The sequence below is a fragment of the Hylaeus anthracinus genome, unplaced genomic scaffold, assembly GCF_026225885.1.
Source record: "Hylaeus anthracinus isolate JK02 unplaced genomic scaffold, UHH_iyHylAnth1.0_haploid 11994, whole genome shotgun sequence".
Taxonomy (NCBI): domain Eukaryota; kingdom Metazoa; phylum Arthropoda; class Insecta; order Hymenoptera; family Colletidae; genus Hylaeus; species Hylaeus anthracinus.
In genome coordinates, this window is record NW_026534341.1 from 11,702,518 (window position 1) to 11,726,520 (window position 24,003).

Sequence of the window (24,003 nt, forward strand, 5' to 3'; positions counted from 1 at the left end):
CTATTAGCAGTTACAAGTATCGAAAATTAAAAAAAAAAAAAAAAAATAATGGGAAATTAAATTTCGTACCTCCTCGAACAATTCATCACGCCTTACACCAAAGATAAGAGCAATCTTTGCCAGGAACTGTAACCGAGTTATTCGGTAGCAAAAAGAAACGACTAGGCTAGATAGAACCTGACCAACTTCTTCTAAAAGTGGGGACGTCTTGTAAGTTTGCGAAGAACTTTCAGGGATATCGAGACTCGCCAATCTGAAGTGTCCTTCGAGGACAACCGTAATTCGTTCCACTTATTTTCATGGCCCGTCCTCGAGCGGGCTTTTGATTAAGAGCACACTTGACTCCGCTATATTGCAGTCAGATGCTGTTAACGCTGAAATTCCGAAGTATCGCGGCGGGGCAAACTTCGTAACGAGGAAACTTCCCGGAAGATCGCGTTCCTGTGATTGATGTTTGACAACGTGCTGGTAAATACACGGGAAATTAGTATAGACAAGGTTGCGATAATTGCATTTCACTTTCACACTTCATCCGTGATTTGTTAGACGTTGAAATTATCTGCCTTTGCGTTCGATCGTTTATAACTGTGGTCCGAGGAAAAATATTTACTCATTTTGTTAGGCTAGATTAACAAATTTCTAAGTTCACAATGATTTTTAAGTTCTAATTTCAGTATATACAAAGTTCGCTAGCCAAGTATCATTATTTTATTTTGAACTATATTTAAAGTTAATTATAGTAATGCATTACTTATCCTGTCATTTTGAAAATAGCACGTAGCTTCGCCACTATAAAATGGTAACATGTACTCTTAACAGCACGATTAGTAACCCTATTTGAAGATAAAGGACGTTAGGTGAGATATAGAACTTTAAATTTATAGTCGGTGGTGAAAGGGATTTAGCAGACATGGTGCTTAAAGGATTATACCAGGATAGAGACGTAAAATATTCATGGTTCTCGGAAAATTACTTACAATGGGATTACACGTGAGAAAAATTTGTGCATCGTGTATTGGGTTCCTCGAAAAGTAATTTGTTCTTTTTTGTTCGTGAAAGAAAAATACAATTTCTTGAATTACAATTTTATTTCATTTTATTCACTACTCTGGTCCGGTACCTTTTACAATCATTCTGACAGTAGTATGATTCCATGATTCTTACAAGAAACTGACCAAATTTTTGACATTCTCATTTAAAATAAATGATTTTCCATTTACTAAATTTTGTATAAATCCAAACAAGTGATAATTAAAGCATAGACAGCTAATAATTGAATTGCACAGATTCGATAAATATTTTTTGCAAACATACCTCCAAATGACAGCTGTTAAAACTTGAAATGAAGATGACTAATTAAAAATACATTTAATGTACAAAATTACTTTTCGAGCAACCCCATGAATACACATTATGTGTAGAGTTTAAAAATATTTCTAACGCGAACATCGAATCTTCTCGTAAATTTTCTTCGCTTATCGATACTGCTCGAGACCCGGGCGGATAACGTACGCCGAGCGTCTGCAAAAACTCATAAAGTTTTGCGCTTCGAACTTCTTTTCGGTGGAAAGACCTGGGGTGTGTTCCTTCCATTTGGCGCAGTGAACGTGTGCGACTAGGTTAGTCGAAACTATTTTTGACTCGGCACGGTTTAGGGGAGTTTGCAACTAGTTTAATCTGTTGAGAGTCTTGGGACGAAGGAAGTTTTCTCGTTACGAAGTATCGACATCGACTCGACATTTTGCTAATGGATTGTGTACTGATAGAGACAGAAAATCTCATATAAGTTTCGAATAACAATGTATTCTGTTAATACTTACGAATCGAACGATAATGGATTGCAGCTGTAACCAAAACGAAGCGAAGTAGGAACGTCGTTAATCGATGCAATGTTTTCAATTGATGAATAAAACTTCTGTTGTCTATACGTAGTAACATAGGTTTCATTTTGGGCCACGAATTCCTTTCATTTTATGTAAATTAACGATATACAGGGAGTCTACGTATAACTTCGGACATACGCAGGGTGTCAATTCTACAACAAATTTCCAACAAAAAATTAATCTTAGACATTTTCTTTGTGTCGCCTTATTCTCGAGAATTTTCACTTTTAATATTTTTTCTGCGTTTTCGACTTGACACTTAACGGCCATAACTATACGCCATAAGTATACCATAAGTATACTATTCAAAAGAGCGGTAAATTTACCACTCCCCTGATGCAATACTAAAATTTATTACGAAGATTTAGAAAGTGAAAAATTAGATCAAATTTTACATTGTGAAAATTTCAAAAAATTTGACTTTTTCTGTATTCGTTTTTCGGTTTCAAAGACATAGTTGTTTGGCGGGCACTCTTCGGGAAAAACTTCCTCGAAATCTCAGCTTTTGAACGATATTGTCAAACAAAAATTCTACGGTGGTATTTTAGGGAGAAAATGACGTTTAAATCGTAAATGACAGAAAACCGTGGGTTTTTACGTGAAAATCGATATTTTTCAACAAAAATCGACTTGACACCTTAAAATTAACTTGACTTGGTTTTGTATGAGGGAGTTGAGAAATTTAACGCTCTTTCGAATGATATTCTTACTTTCAAGTTTGCGCTGTAATTTAGTGGATGTATGGCCGTTTAAAGAGTGTCAAGTCGAAAACGCAGAAAAAATATTAAAAGTGAGAATTCTCGAGAATAAGGCGACACAAAAAAAATGTCTTAGAGTAATTTTTTGTTGGAAATTTGTTGTAGAATTGACACCCTGCGTATGCCCGAACTTATACGTAGACATCCTGTATGTTCAATCAAAGTATTTTGGCGTGTCTTAGTCTTTATAAGCTAACACTTGCGATATAAAAATTATTGAAATATTTATAGGAGTACGATACATTAAGACCTTTAATTATCTATACAGTGTTAATTTACAGTCAGTACCATAAATATTCATACCCTCTATATGAATTGAAGAAATGTGTCTAAATTAAATGATAGGTTTAATGTTTCCGAATAAATATCTACATGAATAACATTATATATGTATGTGTTTATAATGAAAAATTTATTTGGAAGCATCAAGCCTATCATTTAATTCAAACAACCTCCTTCGGTAGAGGTATAAAGTACGAATACTTATGGGACAGAGTCTATAGAAAATTATCTCTTCGTTATACTTTAGATCTCACTCTCGCTTGGACAAGGTATACCAGCCCCTTCCACAAATATTAGGTTGTCCCGAAAGTTTCTTTCGCGAGATGGACTCAATTATTTTATGTGGTCGTGTTTATATAAATAGACAATCTAATTTCATAGATTTTCATATTATAACAGTAATGGAGCAAAATGAATCGTGCACAATTCAGTAATGTAACATAAAACATAAAATATTGTGCATGTATTACTTATTAATAAAGCGAAAGAAACTTTTGGGACAATCTAATAAGTGTGCGCTTCTCCATACCCTGGTCATGGTATGATTGAAAAGTGGCCTCTAAGAAATTTTTTACTCTGGTATAATAATTGTAATGTCCTGCTTCAAAAGGATGGCCTCTGACGAAGCACATAAATTGCAACACTCTTCTGAAATGCATACCAAAAACAGTTTGATTTCATTATATAATTGTATATTCCAGATGCCATCTCCTTGCAAGCAGAATTATACATCTATTATCCACATATGGTAGCAAAATGCAAATTGATCCTCGACGAAAACACGAGTTTAACGCGTCTGCTCCAACGTTAACGCACATTTCATTGGCAAATCATCAATGTCATAACTTGGAACACGTTTTATAATTCTGTCTCATCGCGTCCTTTAGCAACTTGTACAAAAAGCCAAGCTCAATGAGTCGCAAATTGATGACTACAAGCGTCAGCTCAAGTATCTCCTCTGACGAAGTCATCCTTCCTTTCATGCCTTTTTTCCTTTCTTTCAAACGATGATCCTCAGTCTGGTACGTCGTATTTATCCGAGACTCCTCGCGTTCACTCCAAAGAAAACGGAGGACAGTCTGAATCGCGTGAATGCAAACGAGTAGGCAACCGAGTGAATGGTCGGGAAAGACGTTGGGATCTCGAACGTTTTCTTTGGCTTTCAGGGACCAGCCTTTTCGCAGTGGCCGCTCATGAATTTGGCCACTCTCTTGGCTTGGCGCACAGCTCGGTTCCTGGAGCGCTCATGTATCCGTGGTATCAAGGATTGAGCTCTAATTACGAGCTACCGGAGGACGACCGAAACGGGATTCAGCAGATGTACGGTAAGTGGGTCCACGTGTTTGATAATTACATCCGAACCTAGTAATTACGTCACTCCGTGTTTCCGTGTATCGACTTCAAGCATAATCGTATTGCATTACGCCGTTAGAATTAGAGCGACGAAAGTATTTTCAATTTTTTTATTATACAAGTCTATTACTGATATATATGTACGTAATATTTTAAGATAGTCATTTTTTTTTTTTAATTATATTATTTCAAGTGTCATGCTCCCTTAAGGTATTAGCAATTATATTTGTGAGATACATTTGGATTTGCATGGGGACTCACATGTAATATATCACGTTTAACTTTTAATTTTAGTCATTGTCCTATACGAGGTCGATTATTCCTATTTTTTTTAGAAAAAAATAAACTGGTTTTGCAAAATTTGAAGTCTTGAAGTTGTAGTTGATTTAATTTTTGTATATTTATATTTTTGAGAATATGCGTAGTTTGTTTCGTTTTATAAGCTCTTGCTTGTTACAATTCACCAGTTTTGTACGTATGTATTTTTCTTCTATATCAGATTTACAGCGTTTCACATCCAACTTTAAATTCTTACATTACCACGCTTTACGTGTTTGTTGGGACCCACTGGCACCTTTATAGCTCGGGTACCTCGGGATTGTTAAACCCGTACTGTAGTTACAATTACACATAGTTACAGCCCCTAAGGACATGTCGTTTTAAATATATTAACTTGTCCAGAAAATTCGTGCCAATTTTTAAGAAAAATTCAAAGGCACATCAAAGGCAAATTGAAACAACACATATGTTACTTTTGCTCAAAACTGTTTCGCAAAATATTATTGGTCTCGTGGTAATAAAAATTAAACAAATTTTTTTATTAATTCTTTCAGCCGTAACGATAGCATAGATGTTACTATTGAACAATATACAGTTTGTATACATATACTACTTGTATAATATGAACGTCTGGTACAACGTAGTGACATGTGTACCATGAATGAAAAAAAAAAAAAGAAACATGAATACGTTATTCAAATAATATTGATTGATTTCATAGTACAATTTGTACACCGTGTGCGACACGTGTGCCTTGTTCAAGTCGGATTCTTGAATAATTCAGTAAACTCATAAAAAAAAAAAAAAAAAGAAAAAAAGAACCGAGAGAAACAATTGGTTCCGTCGGCTGTCGTGGAAAGCATGCATTCGTTTCGCGTAACCGAGGGGCACGCGAACGTACTTTGTCGTGGATAATTGAAGTTTGAAAAATACATGACCGACCCGACAAATTTCATGAGAAATCGGAAAAACAATTTCGCAGGATAATCGCGGCGGCCAGGGGTACAGGAAGACGTCCCCGCGGTTACTAACAACAGGGTGAAATGAAACGTGAATAAAATATAAAGGACGACTACCCTTTCCTTTGCCTCCAGCAGGATGTCGGGCGTACGTTCGAATGATTTAGTGTAGTGGAAAGCTTTGCAGATCCGAGAGAATCGCAAACGTATTCCGTCTGCCCCTTCCGCTTCTGTTTTTACCTACCCTTTCCCGCTTCTCTTCGCGTCCTATTTGCCCTTTACACGCTCCGCACCGTTTGTCCCTTCCACGGCCAGCTTTCTTTTTGTTTCGCCTCTTTACTCTGCACCTCTCGATTTTATTCATCCCCGTGATTTTTGTACCCTCCCCCTCCCTCTCCGTCCCTACCCCCTCCTCTTTAACCCGTCGAACCCCGTTTCTCCTCTTTTTAGAACCGTGTTTTCGCCAGTTTTTGTTTTTTTTTTCTTCTTTTTTTCTTTATTCTGCACATCGTTCGTGCTTTCCGCTTTCTCCCGCGCGTCCTGTGTGTTCTCTGATATCTTTATATCGTCGTATATTTCCCCGTGCCGTTTATACCGTCGTCGTTTTTTGTTACGTATTCCTTGAAGAATTTTCTACCCTCGTGTGTTCTCGAACAATTTCGAGGTGCTCGAGATTTCGCATTCTAGACGCTGATATTGTTTTGGAGTGACTCGAAATTATTAACTCACGCAGGGATTGGTAGAGGTACGAAGGGTAAAAGAAGAGTTTTTAAAGATTTTTCCGTGATTTTTGTTTTATAAATAGGATATTAAGATTATGGAGTTATAAGAATATCAAAAGAAACGACGATTTATGATCAGTTTCTTTGCTTAGATATCTTCACACTTCTGAATGGTTATCAACTCCCTAAAATATTGCAAATGCAACTTCAAGAAGTAAACTATTGAGAAGTAATTGTTTTTAAATTAAAGAAACTTTTGTCTAACATAGGCTCATGCTAGCAGTTAATTATTACGCGTTTGTGTACAAAATTTCTCTCTTTGATTACTCTAACGAACACCTGGTAACTCAAGCAACGCGGAAAATTTCTTCTTCGCTAAGCTATTTCCTTTTATTAAGTTTCTCCTTGAAACCTTTCGGTAGAGATTCCTCGCCAACAACGGTTCCCAGATTCTTGGGGGTAAATCTGCAATTTTTTTATCGCTATACAGCCCTTCGTCTACTACCTCCCAAGAGATCGTAGCCTAGCACGGTATCTGCGAAATTTCATCTCCACTGATACCTTCCAGATGCCGTGCATATTTCATGGGATCTCGCTACACCTTGGTATCTTTTTCTGACGAGTGTACGCTCGCTATCCACCTTGGAAATAAATACATGACCGTTAGGAAGAATAAAACGCTTGACTTTTCAGGGAATGGTAGCCACGCGTCCATCGAATAATGAATTTTCAATATCTCTGATTCGAAATTCACTCCTACTCTTGAGTAGAAGATAAAGAATCGAATGTTTCCTTTGTGCCTTGTGTCGTGACATTTGTTCGCGCGATATGCTTTAAAGTTTGGGTACATATGTTAGTAGGGTAGAAATTGTACCAGATCTAACCCATATAACAAGTTTCATCCAAATACAGTCACTTTTCGCAATTTTCTGCTGTATTTGATCCGCCATTTTGAATTCCTAAATTCTGAGTTCAGATTTGGAATCAGCAATCCTAAAAACCCTTCCATACCAAGTTTCATCAAACTCGTTCGAAGAGAACGATATACAGTGTGTGTAGAATGTATTTGTACATCGATCAATTTCCCAAAAAACTTTTGTGTGAAATTGTAGTTTATTAACTACTTTTTTTTTTATAATCAATGATATTCTACATATTCTCGGAAATCTCTAGAATATAGTTCAAACAACAATTACTAGTTTATATAATTAGCGAAATTAACAAGAAAATACAAAAAATCGGTAGAAATATAGAAGCAATAAGTATTCGCACGGTTCTTATGACGAACAATTTACAGTAGAATTTGTAAAGACTTAAAAAAAAGACTTAAAAAATGCTCTAATAAAGGAATGAAAGAAGATCCTACCCTGAATAACATCGACATTTATGATAGTTAATTTAATGCCTAGAAGAGTTGCAGTAATTATAAAATCAAAGGAAATCCCACAAAGTATTAATTATTTATAAATTAATGTAAATTTCGTTTTTTTTTAAATGAAGTTTTAAAAACTTAACACTTGTACGAATACTTATTGCTTTTGTATTTCTATCGATTTATTGTTTTTTTTTTTTGTTGATTTCTCACTTATACAAAACACCTAATCTTTTCGTACTGTATCTATTCTAGAGATTTCCAAGAATATGTAGAATATCATTGTTTATACAAAAAAAAGTTAATAAATTACAATTTCATATAGTCTTTTTGGAAATTCGGTGTACGGTCGGTTTTCTTCAAGATCATAGATTACTATAATGAAAACGTTAAAACTAAATACATAAATTACACAATAACAATATGATATTCAACAAAATCCAACCAAACGAAGCGAATTCTGTTTCTCGCCGTAAACATCGTACAATACTTATTCCTATTTAATTGCTTTATGATAGAAACGCAAACCGCCGCTTAAAAGTGGGGCACTTAAAATGGTTTTCATTTAGCGAAAACAAACCAATATCTTTCCCCGTTTCTTCTTCACGAATGAAAACTCGGCGAGAGTAATCGTTTCATTTAACTTTAAATGGAAGAACCGTTTCGCGGGGAAACATTAATTTTCAGAACGTTCTCCTGGCTCTATTACATTACTTTACAGTAAACGTGAACGAATTTGCATGCATATTAAAACTAGTAATCGAAATGTCATGTTCCAGGGTGCTTTATAAAACATTAGGTACACGAGGCGTTTAACGCGGTATAAGTACCCGTAGAAGAAGCGCAATTAAAATTGTCATTTTTATTCAACGTGTGGCCGATCTATTTTATCCTTTATTCGCTTCTCGAAATTTCTGTCCTGATGAAAATTTTACTCATCCCTATAAGATAGGAAACCTTATGCGACAGAGAACCTGTTACTGCGGAATATCCAAGGTAGCACGCGGTTCGGAAATAAAAATTGGACTTCCGTTATCCAGATAAAAGCACAAGGTGGCGCAGCACATTTATACGACCCCCTGCAACTCGTCACAGAGGCGTTCGAAAATTCAAACTTAAACAAAAACAAACCGGTGAATGCAAGCATCGTATCCAATTTTTTGAAAAAAGATCGTCGATCTATGATAACATTTCTGCTTTTGTACCCATTTCGAATAGATTCTGGCGAGCCAGCTAACCGAAGCACGAGCGTCACAGCGGAGTTTGAAGATATGAAGTCGCGAACAAAAGGTTATTGGTTATTGAGTAGCGAAACGGGTTCCCTTCTGTTGCATTATAAACGAGAACAAATTTGAACGTTGAATCGTTGCGAATATAATCAGGTTAAAGAATGAAATTGGAATTTCAAACTTATATTAAACGTGAACATTGTTTATTGTTTTGTGAATACGATCGATGAGACTATTCAAAAAGGAATAAAAGGTTTTCCAGAAGTGGCTTTAGAACTGTTTTCTAGCTTACAGTTCCCAAAACATAGGGAAATGAAAACCGGATTTGCAGAAGTTTCCTCGTTTCTTTCTTTTTCTTTCGTTGATTTGGAGCAAAATCTCGTTTATTCGTGCATGCAATTCATAATATGCGGCATTCTCAAGACGCTGTGCCCCTTGTCTTAATTACCACGGCCTTCCGGGTGACCCTTTTCATCCTGAAGGACCCAGAGTTTTCACGTTGGGAGTTTCTTTCCCTCGGCGTGCTGTTTAATCGAAAGTTCCACTCGAGTTTTACCGCTGCAGTACTCGTGTTTCTTTTATCGTTCCACATTTCTTCTTTGCCGACACGGTTTCTCCCAGTTTTTCTTTCACCTTCCCAACCCCCTACAAATTCAGCGTTTTTCGTACGGAGGGGGGAAGAGGGGCCAGGGGAAGTTAAAAGTTACCGTACATAATAGTAAATAAACCGAAACGCGAAAATCTCGTTTGTATAGCACGCGAAATTTCGCGCGAAAAAGAAAAGAATTTGGAATAGGAGCCAAACAAAGGAACTGAACCCGTCATTTATTTATTTCAGATTGTTGTTTGCGTCGAAAATGCCCTGTCGTGAAATTTCAATTCATATTTGTATGATTTCCTTACATTGGTCTTGTTATTTTAATTGCACGTGTGAAAGCAACGCAAACAAGTAGTAATCTGTAAAAATATGCACGATGTTCCATTAAAACTGAGTCATTTTTAAACATTTGCGTTGGAAATATCCTGTTGTAATATTTCAATTTATATTTGAATGAATTCGTTGCACGGTGGGTTGTGTTACTTTAATTGCTCATGTGCAAGCAAGGCAAACGAATAGTACCTTGGAAAAATATACACGATGGTGCATTCAAAGTGGGTCACTTTTAAACCTTTTGAACGGTGATCATTGTTTTCAACGGAGAGAAATATTTGATACATCTTTTAGTATTTAAAAGCACTAACCACATCATCCATATGCACATTATTTAAAACTGTATTTATTAAAAAATAATAATAAAACTGATACGATACAAGATGGTCCATTCAATGTAGGTCACTTTTAAACCTTTTGAACGGTGATCATTGTTTTCAACGGAGAGAAATATTTGATACATCTTTTAGTATTTAAAAGCACTAAGCACATCATCTATGTGCGCATTATTTAAAATTGTATGTATTAAAAAATAATAATAAAACTGATACGATACACGATGGTGCATTAAAAGTGCGTCGATTTTAAACCTTTTGGATGTAGGCCATTGTTTTCAATGCGAGAGAAATATTTAATATATCTTGTAGTATTGAAAAACATATTTTTTTTAAATCGTATCTATTAAAACAAAAATAAAATTGATACGCTAATAAAGAAGCTCGTGAATTTAATATAATAATCTACAAGTATAAAATGGACCTTTCTGAAGCATACCGCAATACTCGAAATTTGTTAAAAAAAATATTCGGCTTTTAATTCACGTGAAATTATCGATAACTACGTTAATCCACATGTTAAAATTTCTTATCAAAACACAATGATAGCCGGCATATAACAATTCAGCCGCGCCACAACTATAGAAGCTCGGCCAGAATAAGAGGAAAGATCCATTATTCCATGGTAGATTCATAAACCTCACGGATGTAGCTATTCATGCTTTAGAAATGCGAATTTTCGTTTACACCTTAATGCCACAAAAGCTCCTCATTAAACTCTCGGTTGTTCGTTTCACTCAGATATTTCCAGATTCAGAGGGTTAACTTGTGGAACAAAATTCGTCGTAGCTGGACGGGGAAAATTTAATCTCGGCTTGATGGACAAAATGCGTCTCAAGCTGATGGCCGTTCCTGTATTCGTTACAACCGAAGAAGCTTGCGGAAACGTCTTCGACTTCTCTTCTCGCGCCACTAACAGGAACAATGCCTTTGCTGGAACCTGAACAGAGACAGTTTTAAAGGGCTTCGTGTACTAAGCCTCTTTTCTTCCGTACTATTTCTCCGGTTCTTAGTCGTGCTTGGTGAAAAGGCCTCCGCTACGAAATCTCATTATCAAAAAGAGTTGGTTCTAGCAGCTCTCGAGCCGCATACAAATAATTGCGCCCCTTCCGTTTCCTCGTTATAGACTTTTATTTGTGGAACGTCTATTAACCCTTGTATTTCTCCCTTGGCGGTAAGTAAGAAATCCAATATTTTGCGCCCGGTTGGCAGACGTCCGAACGGCCTCGCGACGTAACTCGCTGCCAAGGAAAAACTAAACCGAGCTTGAACTCCGACACCCGAGGCATTTACATTCAAATTTCGTTAGTCGGATCGGAGAAGTCGAGAACGGGCAAGGGCAAAAAAGATTTCAGGAAATCGATCGCGCCGTGAAAAGTTTTTATTTACTCGGGGAACTCGCGGGGAGCAGTTCGCAAATTTAAGAGATTAAAACATTTGGAACCGTTTATGTAGGGAGCGTAGTTCAACTTTAACGTAGGCTTGAAAATAGATTTTTGAGCATTTGTTACTTGTTACGGTTTGTATATACGTATTTTTTTTTGTTTACGTTTATTTTTAGTCGCATCAACTCCACAGGTCATTAGCGACTACTGAGTGATTTGTTCTTTAAATAAGGTTGCTGAGGTGTAAATCGTTGATAAACGAAATTACATCCGTTAAATGTTCTTTATCATTGAGAGCTTCTTTTATATCAAGTGGTATGTTGTGTTTATCCCTTGCAATATTAGTCTTTAGACAGACTTCAATCACATGCTGAACTGATAAGTTTGTGTCACAGAAGTTGCATTTCTTTGGAGGATCTCTTGTCATCAGATGGCCATGGGTCAATCTTGTGTGTCCAATTCTTAAACGGGTTAATATCGTTTGGTTGTGCCTGTTAAGTTCCATTGCAGGAGAGGTTTCGTACACGTCACTTCGAACAGAGAGAATTTTTGAGGCGGTATGAGCTTTCCAATAGGAGTTCCATTCACCAACCATTTTTTTCATAAGATGTTTTTTGAAGTCATTGTGAGACATTAGGGTGGTTTTATTGCGCATACTTGCGGCAGATTTGGCTGTTTTGTCTGCGGTTTCGTTGCCTGAGATGCCCACATGAGGTGGAATCCACGCGAATATCACCTCCTTACCAGCTTTCGTTACAGATGAGAGTCTGTTTAAAATATCTTGGATGATAGGTTCGGTTGTTTTAGACTGTTTATTATGTTTCTAGAGTCAGTGAGTAGAATAAATTTGGTTGCGTTGTCAGTTTGCATGATTTGAAGGGCTGATCTTATGGCATACGCCTCGCAAAAAACGATGGAGCTTATTTCGTCCGGATTGATATACGTATTTTTAATACTGTTTATTTATCCATCATTCATCGTCTATATCCATCGTCAAAAATTGACGTAATAATTTATTGCATTAAACGAAGGAATTATTGTAAAGTCTATGTAGAATTGTAGTTGTAGTTACATAAATACTTTCAGAGTCACGAGATACATTATACTTGTACTATCCACTTTGTTCGCTTGTCATAATTTCCTTTTTATTATTCCTAATATTACATTTCTTCCTTCCTGTTTCATTTCTTCAATTCTTCCAATGTTCCACTTACTATTTAAACTCATAACTTCAGAATATTGAAGAGTGTCCAAAATTTGAAATCGCGACCGGTAAATATAAACCGGACATCGCAAATTTGTATCGTTAGAGCGAAGATAAAAATTACAAAATATGTTTTGAAATATCAATGTCGTAAATATGTAGAAGTATCAAATAAAAAGATTTTCATAGTTGTTTTTTCATAACAAGAAATAGAATTTGAAGTGACATGAATTGACTTCAGCGGTCGCGAATGTGTTAATTAAATACTGCTCTTATCGACAATATTCTTAATTTAATTTTGAATGATTATCTTCAAATTACTCGTTGGCCAGCAGAGCTTAATAACTTTACTATTTGGACCTTTTCAAAAAGGCTCCATTTACCTTTGTTCTTGCTCTTAAGCGTTTGATTAGCAATATGCTTGCACATGGTAGAAGTTCGAATACGTTTGTTTTCGCGCAGCTAAGCAGAGCTCCCCTTTTTCCCCCGTCTTGTTGCAACGATGCAATTTCCATCGTTCTGTCGCAACTGTCGTGATTGTAGTTTCTTAGCCGAGAGCAAACTCCGTGCTCGTCGCGTCGATGCAAATTGTTCGAGGAAAAACATTGGGCCGGCTCTGGAATTGCTGTAGTTCTGTTTCCACAGCGGCTAGGTATACGTACTTGTGACGATGCAAGCTATAACGCGTCTAGCTTGTCGCATGGAAAAGAAACGCATTTTAATAATTGGACAATCCAACGGAAGCTGGACGCGCGACTCTTTCGTAAATTTCTTAGTTCCTGATTTGTTTAAAGAGAGAAATGATCGCGACAGATTGCTGATTAATCCAGTGGGAGTATCCAGAACACGGCTTGTGCAATTCATTTCTATTTATACAGAAAATTAAATTAGAGTATGTTTTGACTTCCTTATTGTAACATATGTTTTATTTCTTATATTTCATATATTTGACTCGTTCACTGCACAAATCGATTAAGGGTTTAGTCGCAGTCAGGAGAATGGAAACGGACAATTTCTTGTGTGTGTTTTTTTTAAGGAATTAAATAATAATTTTTCTGAATGAAATGTAAATATATTACAAAGTATGTCTTAAAGAACTGTAAAAGAATATTTGTTTTAAAAAAAGGTTAATTCATTTCGTCATAACAGGCGATGGCGTGGGTGGCCACTTGGTTTGCGGTGAGCAAGATTTCTTCAAGCTGGTGCACCTGAAAACAAAACTAAAGGTAGATTTAGAAAATACATTAGACCAACGGGTCCCTCGAAGGATTTTTTATTTTCTTGTATACTTTTTTTTATCCTGTATTGAATCGCTTAATTTTAGTGAAAAAATTGAAAATCAACTTCAAATGTGCGCCATCTTGTTTTAAATTAATTTTTTCCACAATCCTTCGATCGGGGACCCGCTAGACCGATGTATTTTCGAAATTTACCTTTGTTTTTGTTTTCAGGTAAACTAGTGTAGAGAAATCTTACTCACCGCAAACCTATATAATACAAAAAATGTTTTTTAGTTCTTCAAAACATGCGTTATAATATACTTAATTGTTACTTCTGCAAATTATTATTTAATAATTAAAAAAAAAATCACAAAGAAATGTCGTTTTTCCTTTTCCTGACTGCGACTAACCTCTCAACTCCACTTTTTGAGAAATCTTAAATTTAAGCGTCAAAGCATTTGGTATAGTCATAACTTTTATATTTATAATAACTTTCCTGAATAATAAAGATTAATACCATTAAAAGACAAAATGTTTCTTGGCCATCGAATAGTAAATAATTTATTTTTTATTATTATTACTCATTTCATCGCATTTCTCAACTTTTTGTTTTATGGAGTTAATCGATTTGTGCAGTGAACTCATTTATGGATTTGTTCGCATTCTTGTGTATCGTTACTCTCAACCTTGAGACTCCAAACTTGCTTACTCCATTTCTTGCTTAATTGCTTAGGTTTCCCGGAGTATAGGTTTAATGTGAAAATGCAATTAAGCAAATATTCAATTCCCCGTGAAACTCGTGAAAACGGCCACCCAAACACTTGAAACGTTGAAAGTTTATGGCGACAATCCCCCATACGGAAGGATGTGAATGCTTCAAAGACGGCCAAGAGCATTTGAGCGACGACAAACGGCCAGGTCGTCCGGAGTTGGCGAACAATGACGAACTTGCGCAGAAAGTTTGTGAACTCGTCGCCATCGATTCGAATGTGACTGTGTAAATTCGAGCAGAGGAATTTCGAGTCGGTAAAGATTCAATTCACCAAGTTGTAACTGAAAATTTGGAGAAACGGAACGAATCTGTGCCCGATTCGTCAATTCTGGAATCCCTATCTCTTCTATATAGCTCGTCTTCCTTCGCTGTCACGATTCGATTCTGTTCCCCTTACTGCCCAATCTTGCCTCCGAAATCTTGAATTAACGTTTGATCTTCATTAACTGGCGATTGGTACCCTGGCATTTCTTTCATTTATTCTGTTGAACTATTTGAAACTCATATTTATCAATCTTCGGTTTTTCTCTTCCTTGATTACTGTGATGCTCCTGTGCTTATGCTCCTGGTCTTCGTTATCGATTTTTTCAAGTTATACTTTCTCAGTCTTTAGTGGCTGATCTGTTTCATCACTGACTATGAAACGTGCCTTATTGCCTTTGTCTTTTCTCTAAAGTGTCTGAACTGATACTTTTCCAGCTTTTTGGTGCTTTTTTTTTATCACTAGTTGTGTGGTATTCTAAACTCATACGTACCCAATCTTTAGTTATTTATCTCTTTAATTAATGATTGTAAGATGTGGTATACAGGGTGATAGTCAATTTTAGTGATACAGTGCTCTAACTCTAAAACTATCGGCCAAATGCAACATTTCAAATATGGAAATTGCACGGTAAAGTGGGGCTCATATTTCAGCGAGAAGGAATTTTTGTTAACTTTGTTATTTAACGAGATATGATGGTCAAGTTTCGTTTTTCAAATGGAACTATATATATTTTTTTTATACCATACGATAGTACTGTCCAAGACGAATTCATTAAGCTTTAATGTATTTACCCGATTTTTATTAGTTTTCAAGCTATAACGCTTCAAAGTTTGCTAATTTTCCACATTGATCCAGTAAGCTATGTATGGCTCTTGTCTTTCTCGTCGAGTCTCTAAACCCTTCTACTACCCAAGGAATATAAGAGAACACTCTCTAGGCTCCACCAAATGATGTATTGATGTATTTCTTCTTCAATGTTTATATTGACTCATAAGTAGACTGCGGATCTTTATGCAAAATAAAATCTTTGCAACCGAATCTACGTAAATTCAACCTAAATAGGAATTTATTTTATTCTCCAAATATTATAACGCGAACCTTACTTCCAATCTTTTTTATATTCTTGTATATTGTTTGCATTTTGTAATTTCTTGCACATTCAAATTTCCTATAAATGCATAAAGATCCGCAAGTCTACTCACAAGTAAGCCTATGTTGGTATTCGTCAAACACAAATAAATGCTAGAAAGTGAAAATAAAATATATTAAATTTTCCTAACCGCCATCCCTATTTGACAATATATCACACGCAATTACGTTTCCAATATTGTTTCTCATTTCTTCCTTTGCCAACACAGAAAATAACTCGAAAGCACCGTTTAAAATGAAAAATCCCCGTCAGAATACACCTAAACCCTGCAGTACAATACAGATAAAAGAATGTACGACGTTTTTCCAATAAAATGGAAAAGAATCGCGCGTTAAGGGGTTAAAAATGTGTCAAATAAAAAGAAGAGAATTGTAATAACCGATTCCAGTCCACCGTATCCTCGAACGTTCGCTATGAAAAATAAAAAATGGTCGACCATGGAACGAGGTTACCGCCACCCTTAACCGAAATTTCCAGCGAGCAGTCGACCAGGAATATCTCCAGCTGGGAATCGGGGATATCTCCGTCGAAACGAAAAACGAAAACAATGTTCGTCCACGTTGAACGGTGCTCCCTTGTAATATGGTAGCAAAGTGCCGCGTGCATTTCCCCTACGGAGAGACCAGCCATACCGAAATACGTTCATTACCGGCTCACCGTAGTTTCCTGGTTAATCCTTCCTTACTCTTGGTACGCTTCGAGGATGCTTCTCCTTCGGAACCGTCGACAGAAATGCATCCCATTGATCCCACCTCGATGCACCCACATCGTTCCACGAATGACCAACTTCCCTGATTCCTCGCGCTTCCTCCCAGCGTTTGGAAATATACGACTTCCCCTAGCGAAACTCTTGCCTCCCGGGCAGGGGATAATGGCGAAAAATGATGAAATTTATGGTTCCTACGAAAGATAGAGTTACGATGGAAAATTCACGACTGGAGGACCCAGGGAACCTGGAAAGTAGCTCTGGAGAACTTGTGGTACTGGCTCGGATGTATTTCTTAAATATTAGACTCGTTCATTTCAACCCACTACTTTCCGAGACTTCATAAAAAAAACGTACATTTGTCGACTAACGTATACTTTAGTATGATTGCTTGGTATATACCGTTTGCAACTTTCATGTAGCGTTCTAACTGCTTCCTTAAAACAGGAAAAACATTTTTCTTTGCTACCTCTAGTAGTTTAATAACTTGATCAACAATTGGACTATACAGGGTGTTCAGGCTATTACTAGCCAGCGTTTTTCTCGTAAATGGTACGTATGACAAAAAAATGAAAGAGGAAAAATTTATGTTGTTTTTTGTGTGCAATGTGCAAGGTATATAGATCTTTTGTATTTGTACTATTTTCTGAGAAATGAAGGTTATCTTCAGTTTTTTAAATGGAATGGTATATTTTTTATTTAAAAATATGGTAGAGTATCGAATTCTAAATAAAAAAGTATTGACATTTATTAGCCGTAAACCTCATAAGTAACGAGTAATTTCACTTTATTACTTGAAAATTTTCTTAATGTAATATGGAGATGGACATTCAAACAAGTGTACTACGAATTCTTTGTAAAGAAAAACATCATCCCTGTCACCTAGCACTTCATCAGGAGCTCCATGCCTGTACACATCGCTGTCCTGCGGAAATCTGTGACAAGGTTGAATGTCCATCTCCATATTACATTAAGAAAATTTTCAAGTAATAAAGTGAAATTACTCGTTACTTATGAGGTTTACGGCTAATAAATGTCAATACTTTTTTATTTAGAATTCGATACTCTACCATATTTTTAAATAAAAAATATACCATTCCATTTAAAAAACTGAAGATCACCTTCATTCCTCAGCAAACAGTATAAGTACGAAAGATTTATCTACCTGGTTACATTGTACATAAAAAAACAATATCACTTTTTCCTGTCTCAGTTTTTTGACATTTATATCATTTACGAGAAAAACGCTGGCTAGTAATAGCTTGAATACCCTGTATATTAGACAATGAGTTATACTAGACTTTAATATGCCAATACAAATGCATCTACATGTAGCAAACAAATGGAGAAATAGGGCACATTGTGAGATTGAAATTTATTCATTATTATAGAATTACGTACTTTCGCAGTCCAAACTTTCCGATTTCAGTACATTTTTATCGAGCCTCGCTCGACATAGGAACGCAAATGGTTGATGAAGCAAGTATTCAATAATACTTGTAAATAAATATTTGTCATAACTTATGCGGAGTTAACGACGCGTTTCGTGTTTAACATTGGAACACGTTCAACGAGAATATATTAAACAGTCCAACACAGATTGCGTTCAAAGCACACTCGTTCTCTTGTAACATGATACGCATGTGTTGCTTTAATATATTCCAATTCGTTACAACTCGTGTACAACACGCGAAAACAACACGCCAGAATGATAGAATCTACTTGAACGAGCTCCTGTGATATTAATTCCTTGTGAGACCATCAAAGATTTTTCCTAAGAATATTAGTAAATCTATACCATATAGACTACTACTTTGAAAAAATATCAGATCAGTGTTTGTCGTATTCTAAAAACTGAACAGCGACAGAAGAAAAAAAAGAAGACATAATCGATCTGTTGAAATTCATTCTTTCTAGAAAATATGATTATTATAAAAATTTAAAGATAAATTTATTCCGTATGTTGGTGCTCTACTAGTAGCAGTAATTTTAATAGCAATGAAATACAAAACTTGTTAAAGCTTAAAGTATAACGGTATTATTTTATTTCTATTTTCACTTGCTCGAATCAATTAACATTATCCATAACGTACCATGACGTACCCCTCAAAATCATGGAACTTTTGTATAAAAAGTTTCCTCACACAATGCATAATTTAGAAGTTGATCAAGGTGCCCAAGCACCCCGTATATTCAAAGTGTCTTATAAAGTAGCTTTCGAGTAACGTCTATCAGACGAGTTCGGTCTTCTCCGTCAGTCTTCCATCTTCGAAATGCCGACGTGGCAGCGGCGTTAAAAATTCATTAGCATCGGAAAGAGTGTCACTTAATCATGAGTCACTTCGTCGACCGTGCACGTCGTCCTTGAGTTAAGGGAGAAACCTGTAAATCGGGATAAAAACCGTAAAGCAGAATAGCCGACGTAGGGAAACCTAGGGGTTCGCAATGTCAGCTAAAAATGGCTGAAATAAAATTTAGAATCTTAATTGGTAGGACGAATCGTCAAGATTGTTGAAAAATTGTGAAACAATTTTTCGAAACGTTACATAATAGCTTACATGGCATTATAACACTTCATCTACCGAGAACCTATTCATTAGGAACTGTTCGTTAATCACGTAAGGGTCCTGAGAGAGAGGAGGGGTTTAAAAAATCTCTACATGACCTTTCCTCGGAAATTCGCCTGGAATCGATTTGTTTCCTTACTTTAAGATTCTTTCGAATCTTACATTTAACTACAACACGCGCCTTCCAAAGACTAAATTATTTTTTAAAAGAAATTTGTTATTTATCTCAAATAATAACGTGTTCTAGCGTAACTGAGCCTTTTCTAACAGCATTTAATTACGAAAATAGTACAAATGGGATTCGTTAAGTTTCCCTTAAAAGTAATCTTTAATTACGCTAGTAAGGAGTCGGCAGCAATAAACTGTATGCATAATACATGGCGTCGCGCAAAGTATACATCATGCGCAACCCCGCTATCTGCATTGTTGCATTATTCAGGAACGGCGTGTGTCCCAGAATCGAATGATAATTAATATTCGCTAGGGAGCTACCAATTAGCGGAATCCGCACCCGACTGAACATAGAAGAGAGATCCCTTCCAGGTGTACAGATGTGATACTGTAAGACGGTGGAATCTGATGACATAATTTTGTAAGACACGCGCCAACTATGATATCACACATAACGATATCAGGTTGAATCGAAAAGTTTCGTTTGTTTTTATTAGTAAGTAATGGATTCGTACACAATATTTGATGTTTTTATATTCACTGATGGCTACAATAAACAAAGTGACAGAGAATCAAGAACTGTTGTATAAAATTAACAAGGGTATTTCAATTTTCACGTGTGAAGCTTACACAATCTTACAGGGGTTACGATATAGAAGAACCTTAAAGGACAATCTTTTCGTTGTATTTGCTAATTTTAAGGCAGTTATGCTAGCCACGATCTTATTACCACAACAAAGACGATAGATGATACCTGAACTAGCCATACCGTGAATAGAAAAAATGTCCTGAACTTGTTCGGATTCCATCACATCTGGGAATTGTTAATAACGAAAGAGCAAACGAAGCTGTAGAAAAATTCACTTACGTTAGGATAACTATGTGTCAAAATGTCACACACACACTGGAGTAACAAATTTAATTGAGAAGAAAGCAATGGAAGTCTGGAACGAAAAATGGATCGACATCGATACCAACGAGATTTCATCAAATTTAAAAATCAATCAGCGAGAATATTCCAATTCTATCAAGTAAATGATTGCAAACAACACTAACGAGATTAATAATTGGCTACAGAAATCTGGCGCGATGCTTCATAATAACTAAATCGTAATCAGCATCGTGCAACTCTTGTATTAGGTTGTCCCAAAAGTTTCTTTCGAAATTTGCGCTCAATTATTTTTTGCGGTAGTGTTTATATAAATAGACAATCCAATTTGTTAGATGTTGATGTTGTAACAGTAATGGAGCAAAATGAATCGTACACAATTCAATAATGTAACATTAGACATAAAATATTGTGTATGTATTACTTATTAATAAAACGAAAGAAACTTTTGGAACAACCTAATAATAAACATCTCACAGTAAAACATATAGTTGAAGTATATATAATATATAAATAATACGTTATTTCACTTAATGTCTCGAACAATGTTATTTCGTCAATGAAAGTAACACATATGAAAATAATTAGAAAATATGTAACTATTGTGATTTGTGAGCTTGTTATTTGAAATGATATTTTAAATAACGTCATTTCAAAAGTGCCCGAAACAAGAAAAATATTATGGACTTACTATTATCGCTATCATCACTTCAGTAAAACCATAAATTCTCCAGGCGTATCCACACAATGAACATCTATAATCTGAATATTCATAGACAAGCTTATTGGTATACAAATTGGATGATAATATACATGCTGTTAGTTAATAATTGCTTGTTTGAGACGTCAAACTTTACCATTCAAGAATTATAGCTTATTCGAGATTGTGAAATTTACTGCTGATAGATAATAGCTTCTTTGGGACTGCAAAATGTACTATTAATAAACAATAGTTTGTTTGTTAATGCAATATTTTCTATTTTGTATAAACTAAGATAATTCAGTAGTTCGTTATCATTTTTCCTGAAGGATTTTTGCTACAAATGGACAAAATACGTATTTTGAATAAAATGAAATAGAATTTAAATTGTAAAATGGAATCATATTGGAAACAGAAAAACTTGTATGTAAAACTGATCCAATTGAATCAATATTACAAACACATCGCAATATTGTGTTTTTTATCAATTATTCAAATAAAATTTCGTTTAATGTTGATCGCAAACGAATACAGTGAATATCGTCATTTAAACTCCACATGCACTCAACCACTATCGAGATCGGAAACGATTGAACTGATTCTAATTAGGTCACCTGTGACGTCCGTACAAAAATATGTCAATAATTTATTTGCCCTCGGGTTAAGCGAAAGCTTTTAAACAAGAACTACTACAAATATTTGAATACTCGTCCCAGTTGTTATTGAAACTTTTAGCGGTGTAAACAAATTATTTTCAACTCTGCAAGTTTTCAAGAGTTAATTTATTTGTACGCGTGTAATTTTCAAAAGTAACATCTAAAATAGAGATGGTAATTTAAAAGACGTCTGAAAACACGTTTGTGCAAATTTAATTTATCAATGTTATTCAAACAGGTGAGAAAATTCTTGCAGTGGAAGCATTAAAAAAAAAAGATATTTATTTTCAATATTTATAATTGAATAAACAGAATTCGTAGATGGATAAAGGCTAGTCAGATCTTACGAAGTTTAATATTTCGTAAACTATCGATCGAAAATGTTGAACGATGTTCAATGTCATAAACTTCGTTTTAATTGGCCACATATTTGAATATTTTAAGGGCTGCTAATCCACGGTTTAACTCTAGTGGCTTTAATGGTATCCAAAGAAACATCTTTACATAGACGTAAGCCTGTCTATGGGTTTACACAAATTGTATCCGGTACGTAGGATACGCAAATAAGAATTTCCCTTCTAAGGGGAGATTCTGTGAATGGCGACATGATAAATTGATTTCATCGTGAAGCCTGAAATAAATTTTTCTCCTCTCGTTCCGTCGTATTGGGAACGAACTAAGGGTGGAATCCTTCGGTAGATAATAGACCTTCGGATTTTTAAATAAGTTTCCCTTATCATTCCATTCATATTTACAGTTATATTTTATTATTCGAGTCGACCCATGGATTCACGTGTACTTTTATTATAATTAATGACAAACTCGAAGAGTCTCCGAGCTACGCGGTTGCTTATAAAGTATATTTCCATTTCAACAAACTTGTGGTTTCTGGTGTTCTGTTCTCCCTTCCGAACCGAGCAATGTTTTCCTCTGACATTTTCTCTTAAAACAACAAACACACGGGACATTGAAAGTGTAAGAGTAAGATAAGAAAGTTCAAGCAAACATTCATATTTGACAAATTTATCCTCGCAGTAGTTTATCCTACGAAGTGTTAAGTTATATAAAAGTTTATAGTGTTAACCCTTTGCGATCGTAGGTCGAGCGAGGCTCGTCAAAAATATACTGAAACCATAAAACCAAGCCAGTGAAAGTTTAAACGGCACGCAAACACTCATTGTTAATATCCTTACTTTTTGATAGATTGCGTCTTGAACTTAGAACTCTCCCTATTTCGCCAGCTTCCTTCGGAGTTTCCCAATTCCGTTCTCAACAGAGTTTTCCTGGTGTATGGGCCAACAGGGCGCTAAGGACTAATGAAGAACGCGTGATCATGTTACAGGTGCTCCCGAGGAGAAACTTTGGGCCAACATACCAGGTGGGCCGTCGCCTCCGTTCCGTCCTACAACGCAGAGGACAACGACGACAAGCGTCGGGACGACCTACAGGCCGTGGAGAACACGACCGACCCACAGGCCGTGGAGAACACAACCGACCAGACCGAATCACTATCCAAACGACGACCGACCTCGACGCCCTGATCGTTACCCTCAAAAGCCGGATTACAGAACGGAGAGGCCGGAGGATCGACCTCAGAGGCCTCACAAGCCTCACAGACATCACACAACATCGACCACCACTACGACCACCACCACCACCACCACCATGAGGACGATAACAAACACCCAGAGGCCGAGGCATCGATGGCCACCGACACCCAGGACCGACGTCCCGGATAAATGTGACACCAGCTACGACGCCATTAGCATTATTCGCAGGGAGATCTTCGTGTTCAAAGGACGGGTGAGCATCGAATAAATGGAATTTAAATTTCGAGCCAATAAGATTTTATAATTAATCCTCTGTGGGTTGAAGTGATTTTCCCGCAGACACAACTTGCAAGACATTCACTTTAGGTAACTTCAGGTACAGGGTGCGGCAGAAATAACTCCCACATTTTAAAAAACGATTGAAAAAAAGTGGTACGAGATACCACTAGAAACTCTTTATTTCTTACATCTAGATATAAAAAAAGTTTTTTTACTTTATGTTTTAAAAATTATGTCGTCCAAATGGTAGCCTTTAACGGGCGATACACATTTGAAGTCGTTCTTGAAATTTTTCCATCACTCTCGCTAGCATTTCGGGGGAAATTCTTCCATTCCCACAGAAAAAAAGTTACATGGACTTAAATCCGCCGAGCTACGGTGACCAC

At 36.1% G+C, this 24,003-nt stretch overlaps 1 protein-coding gene across 2 annotated transcripts in view; it reads left to right on the top strand.

Moving 5' to 3' along the window:
• The window catches only part of LOC128888555 (matrix metalloproteinase-2), a 206,621-nt gene that overhangs the window by 179,026 nt on the left and 3,592 nt on the right, over positions 1-24,003 (top strand). For both annotated transcript variants that reach the window (XM_054145521.1, XM_054145522.1), the window contains 2 exons: positions 4,090-4,248; positions 23,131-23,591. In XM_054145521.1, coding sequence (XP_054001496.1) covers positions 4,090-4,248; positions 23,131-23,591 — 620 coding nt within the window. The remainder of the gene's footprint in view (positions 1-4,089; positions 4,249-23,130; positions 23,592-24,003) is intronic.